The 6,000-nt window shown below is 54.9% G+C and overlaps 1 protein-coding gene across 1 annotated transcript in view; it reads left to right on the top strand.

The window, feature by feature from the left end:
• The first annotated feature begins 2,486 nt into the window (after window positions 1-2,486).
• TMEM255A (transmembrane protein 255A) overlaps window positions 2,487-6,000 on the top strand; it is a 48,516-nt gene continuing 45,002 nt past the window's right edge. Inside the window, exon 1 of the mRNA XM_045881906.3 lies at window positions 2,487-2,582. Within this exon, the coding sequence (XP_045737862.1) occupies window positions 2,525-2,582 (58 nt within the window). The 5' untranslated portion in view covers window positions 2,487-2,524. The remainder of the gene's footprint in view (window positions 2,583-6,000) is intronic.

Raw genomic sequence — 6,000 nt, 5'->3', positions numbered from 1 at the left:
ATGCAGTTCTTCCGAACAGCCAGCTCCACTCATAATTTTTAAAATAGCTTTTAATTTTCACGCAGGATTTGGGAATACAGATGTTGCATAAAGCAAGCCGCCCACCCTTAAGGGTACCTCACTCGTTTCTGGCTTTGATTATAAAGGTCACATTACAGAGGCCCTCTGTGTCAGTTAGTGGGCAATGTGCTAAAGTGGAAAGGCCTCTGTCCATTGAAACCAGCACAGTAACAAGTTTCTGTTTGGCTTCTTCAGGGATCTCTAGCTCTCTGGTTGCTAGAGGGGAGCCAAAATCTCTAAAGAATGGGGAAGGCTGTCTTTTCCAGCCTGGGCAAACCCTCGTTTCTTCAAGGCTACTTTCACAGAAACAAAATCAGTTACTTAGGAAGTCCTCCTGAGAAATCAATGCTGGTTGCAGGAGCTCTTCACATTAAATATATGAGATATTTAGAGTGAAAGGGGTGGGGAGAGATAAGTAAACAGAACTGAAGACAAACACGGCAAAAATATCAGTACAGGACTGCTCTCTGCCTTTGTGGAGCTTACGGAGATTAACGCCTGAGCCAAGCACGCCTAAGACACACAGCCCTATACTGGTGGGCATCTTGTCTCTATCTAGGACATATAGCACAGATTTCGAAATCACATCTGTAGTGTAAGGCTGCTAATAATACCCTGACACGGCATTCAGCCGGGCCCCTGGGGTGCCCAAGTTCTTTACAAAGGGCTTCCTTTTTAACCTTCAGGAAGCGTCTTTTCTTCCTTTGGAAGATGGGAAAGGGCAAGGGCCCTTGGTTCCATTTCATGGATAAGGAAACAAAGCCTCGCAGTAGATTAGCCAGAGCTGGAAAGAACCAAGTTCTCTTCTACATCCCATCGACTCTCAGGAGAGTTTTATACTTGATTTCTTTTTTTTTTTTTTCTTTTATTTTTTTTCCTGGAGGACACGCGAAGAGGGTTGGCCCAATCATCAGGGGAGGTGGTTGGAAGGAGACCGGGCAATGAGGACCTGAGGGCTCTCACTGGGACAGAATGGATGCCTTCAAAGAGGTAAATTCCGTGGGATGCGGGGGCCCACAGGGCTGAGTTGCCAGAGGGAACTGCCAGCCCACTGTTACCCTCTTCCTCCCCTTCCGCCTCATTCTGTTCTGCTACTGTTTTGAGGACTCAAAACCACCCTCTGGGCTGACCACGTAGTGATTCCAGCCCCATATCCTAATGGGGTCTGGCAGGATCGGTTGGGAGAGACTTTGCTGTCCTCCAAGATCAAGGACATTCCCCCTTCACCCTCAGTTTCCCTTGGCAACCCACAGTGGATTCTGGCGGCCATGGCTATTTCACTCTTTCCAAAGCTACCTGTGTTTTCATCCTGTTGCACCTCTTGGGGCTAATGAATGCCTTAGGTTTTCGATGTGCCATTCTTTTTGGCTGCCATAGCAGCAAGAGCCCTGACCTGGGAGTCCCACAGATCTAGGTTCAAATCCCACCTCTGCCACTGACTGGCTGGGTGGCTACAGGACATATTCATGCCTTGTCTGAGATTCAGTTTCTTCATCTGTAAAATGGGATTATGGATGCTTCCTCTTCCTGCCTTGCATGGCTGCTGTGAGAAGAAAATGAGATCCTTGACCTAAAAGCATCTTGACCAAAGCACAAACTGGGATGGTGCTGATGCAGAGTCGTATTTGCTTTAGCTGAATCTCCTTCTAGCTCTTAGGGGGGGCTGTTGGTTCTAGAATCCTCGGATCTGGTGAATGAGGCTGTGTTCCCTCTCTCCATCTCTGCATAATTTTATACACTCTGGTCACATCCCTTCCCAGCCTTCATCTTTCTAGACTGAAGAGTCTGCGTTTGTTTAATCTATCTTCATATGGCAGCCCCCTCTACCCTCCCCCATCCCCTTGATTATAGAGTGGCCCTTCTCTGGATCATCTCCAGCTCCATTATGTCACTCTGGAAGCACTAAGACCAAACCTGCACAAATGTGTGTGTGTGTGTGTGTGTGTGCGCGCGCGCGCGCGCGCGTGTGTATTCATCAACTCTGAACCTCTGACTCTGCCCCCTCCCCAATTATAAATCCTAGAGCAGGATGCTTGCCCAAGACCCTCTCTCCAAACTACAGAGAAGGCCGATTGGCCCCAGGCTGTAGCCTCCCCCTCTTTCTCTGCGCAGCCCTGGCCCCAAGGGGCTAAAACGGCTCCCTGTCTGGCTTGGGAGGCTGGGAGGTGGATAACTAGGATGGGGGGGCCGAGGGCGAGGGAGGGGGGGTCTTGCGCAAGCGCACGCCGCTGCTCGGACCGCCAATGCTGCTGCCTCCGAGGCAGAAGAGGAGGGAGGGAGAAGCGGGGAAGGGAAGGGAGGGGGGAGGCGGCCCTTGGACTGCAGCTCGCAGCCAGAGGCAGTCTCTCTCAGCTCTCGGAGGGACCGGGAGCGGCAGCCGCGGAGTAGGATGCTCTGCGGGGCGCCCTGAGCCGGGGCCGCGTGAAGCAGCTTCGGGGGCCGGGGCCACAGGGCAGCTTTCACCATGCATCAGTCCCTGACTCAGCAGCGGTCCAGCGACATGTCCCTGCCCGATTCCATGGGTAAGTCCAGCCCGCCCTTCCTAGGGGCGGCGGCAGCTAGGGGTGAGTGCGCTGCCCTCGGGACTACGAGCGCCCCGGCCGCCCCGGGAGCCAGGGGGCGGGAAGCGGGGCTAGGCAGGGGGTCCGCGCGCCCCAGCGTCTGGGTCGCCGACCAGAGCTCCAGGGGAGCAGCCCGGCGGGGGCGGGGGCGACGCGCGGAGCTGGGAGCGCCAAGCTTGCGTCGGAGTATCCGTGCCCCGGAGTGCGGGTGTGTGCGTGTTTGTGTGCGTGTGCCGACAGACTTGCAGCCGGTGGTAAATTCCAGCTGTCTGGGGATCAAAACACTTGCCTGCAACCTGCGCCTCCGCTTTCCATTCGACGCTCCCTCTTTGCAAAGTCCCCGTCACTTCTAAGAGCTCAAGACTAACGACAATTAGGAGAAGCAGAGTCCTCGCCCCCTCCCAACTCTGTCGAAGGTGCCCAGAAATTCAGAGCTGCAGTGGTGGGGGGGGCGGACTTGCTACTCGCTGATGGGGGGTTTGCGGAACCCTGGGGGCTGGGCGGGGGTGGGGGGAGAAGAGAGGAGGGGGTTGGCGGGAGGGGAATTCCTAAGGAATCACTCAAGACAGCCCAGCCCTGCCGTCTGCAGCAGCAGGATCAACATTCCTTGAATTTGATTCCTATTCTGCTCCAAAGGCACGGAATGTGCGTGAGTGTGAAAAAAAAAAAAAAAAGTGGGGGGGGGGACGAGTGAGAGCGCTAGAAAGAAAGAGCGAGCGCGAGCCCGCGCATCTTCTGAAGTCGCGCTTTCTCTCTGGGGGTGGAATGGAGGGGGAGGAGGGGACCCACTAGCCTGATTTGGTTCAACACTTTTTCTCATCACATCTGGGGGACAGCTACCTCTAGGCACCAACTTGGCTGCCCCTCGAAGCTGCTTTTTGGTAGTTTGAAACAAAACACAAATCCAGTGCCCCTCAGCTGTTAGGCACCTTCCCAAGCCTTCTGATTTCACTGGGCAGAGAAATTAATTTGGAGCCCAGGAGAGCGGGAGGGGATTGTCAAACCATGATCCCACCTAATCTTAAAATTCGCCTCGGATACATTTTAACCAAATCGAATTATCTCTTGCCAACATACTTTACATTCTGCAAATTTCCTCCGTCCTGAATTCCTGCCATCCAATCTGCTTAGGTCTCCGATGAATTTGCGGGAACATCTCAAGAGGAGGGGGCGGGGAGAGGGTTGAACCCCCCTATATGAGCTCCCTACTGCCTGCATCAGACTGGGTCTCAACAGAATTCGTTCACCGGAGGGGCCCCCAGAAAGCGTCATCTCCTAGATGGTGGGAAGATCCGTATTTTCAGTGGCTTTGCATATTCAGTATAAGAATTTGCTTTTTTATTTTTAAGGGTCTGGTGATTTGCAACGTGGTCCAAATGAGGCCAAGGGCTTGGGTCCGAATCCAGAACCCAGCAGTACCAGACTCCCCCAGCTGTCTAACACAAGCGCGCGCGCGCGCGCACACACACACGCACACGCACACGCACGCGCGCACACATGAACACAGAATGCACTCCTCACCTTGGCCAGCTGTGGCGCCAGCCACATATAGGAACTCTGGCTCCCCGACGCGGGACTGTTGCGCCAGGGAGGTCTGGGTGCGAGAGTGCGAGGGCCCGCCCCGCGCATTCCCGCAGCGGGCCACAACCACCTGAAGCCGGCCTCCCGCGCCGGGCGGTCGGCCCGTGGGGGAGTGGGCAGGTTAGGGGCCCAGGGCTTTAAATGTTGCCCCTTGGCACACGGCTCTGTGGGTTGGGGAACGGGACATAAGAGAGTTCTTTCTTGGGCTCCCAGGGGCCCTCGGCCGATCTTACGTTTCTCGAAAGGTCTGCGCAACAAGAAGCCGAGCGGGCTTTGCCCAGACTCGACACTGCGGGAAAAGAATCATAGAGCCCTTAGAGACGCGCGAGCCTGCTCCACGCATCCCGCTTTGTAAAGTCCGCAGACCGAGGGCACTAGCAAATTCCTGAGTCGAGTGGTAATCCTGGGTTTCCACAGTTTGGACAGGGGAGTCTCCCCGGAGTTCCCTGGCTCGGGTCCCGCACAACCCAGGCCTGAATCAGCGTCTAGGCTATTTAGGAGCTACTCCCACTTAACTCAGCTCTGGCAACGCCACCTTCCCTTGCATGGCGGGGGAGGGGAAGTGGAGGTGGGGGTTAGTGTTTCAGCCCCCAAGGGGCAGCATTTCTGAGGGGATTCCCCCTACAGGCAAGACACAACCGCAGCCCAGACGATAACGTTTAAAACACACGGATACACACTGCACCAAGGTGCCGCACGCTACGTTTGCTGGCTGCCTGGGGATGAATGGTTAGTCCAAGGCTCGGAGCGGAGCGGGCGTTGGGCAATATGAAGATGGTAATTTGACCAGCGCCCCTACATCCCCCTGCCAGCAACCCCCTTCTCCCTTTTGGCAACACCGCCCCCAGGCGCCGGGGCACGTCTGCTACAGCGGGGCCCTCCTTCCCTCCCAAACAACACATTTGTAATTCACCAGTGGCCTTGGACGGCTCTGGTTAAAGAACTGCAAAAGGCGGGGGGGGGGGACACGGACATCAGCACCTTTAAGGAAATGTTTGGGAGATTGGCAGAGCCTTGAGGCTCTTGTGTGGGCAGCCACCTGTTTCCACCCATGTACCAAGGCTGGGACTTTTCCCGGGACCCTCCCTGTGTGGCAAAGCTGACTCAGGTAAGCAAACCCTACTTGGTTCAAAAGATGAGCCCCCCAAATTAGCCAGTCATCAACAACATAGTGTACAGGACAGGCTACTGGACTGGGCCCCTGTCCTGGCCTCACTCTGATAGCGATGACATACCCTATAATCAAGGGGGTAATCAAGAACATGCACGAGGTAAAACATGAGTAAGCAGAGACAATCATCCCACCTTCTGGCAACCCACACCTTCATTCCCGTCAGCTACATAATCCTGGAACTGGATTTATCATAGGGCTTGGGTACCAGACCCACAATTACAACGGTAGTTGTGGCAGTTACAATTAATATGTGTATTGAGTAAGGTATATAGGAACTCTGGGACATGAAATAATGAGCGATTAGGGTACAATAGGCTTGGTAAGAAAAACGTTAGGAGGAGGTGAGTTTTGAGCAGGTTTTAGAGGAAGGGAGGGACTCAGATTCCAAGACCGCAGTGCAGGTGGGGGTTCTGCCCAAGGAGGAAGGGGGGGGACCAGGCTGTATCTGGAAGGGCGGAGACAGCAAATAATTGGGCGCTTCTAGAGCTGAGCATCCTGGTCGTCAGGAATCTGGGGTGGAGGTAGGGCACTGCAGAGAGGGAAGGCTGCAGTAGCTCTGTGGGGGGGCTGCTAGGGGCGGAAGGGGGGGCAGGCCAATGACGGGATTTCAGACTCTCCCTCCGC

Source organism: Mirounga angustirostris, unplaced genomic scaffold (assembly GCF_029215605.1).
Source record: "Mirounga angustirostris isolate CCGP_5_RB_7025 unplaced genomic scaffold, mMirAng1.0.hap1 SCAF_11, whole genome shotgun sequence".
Taxonomy (NCBI): domain Eukaryota; kingdom Metazoa; phylum Chordata; class Mammalia; order Carnivora; family Phocidae; genus Mirounga; species Mirounga angustirostris.
This window is presented reverse-complemented; position numbering and strand designations above follow the sequence as displayed.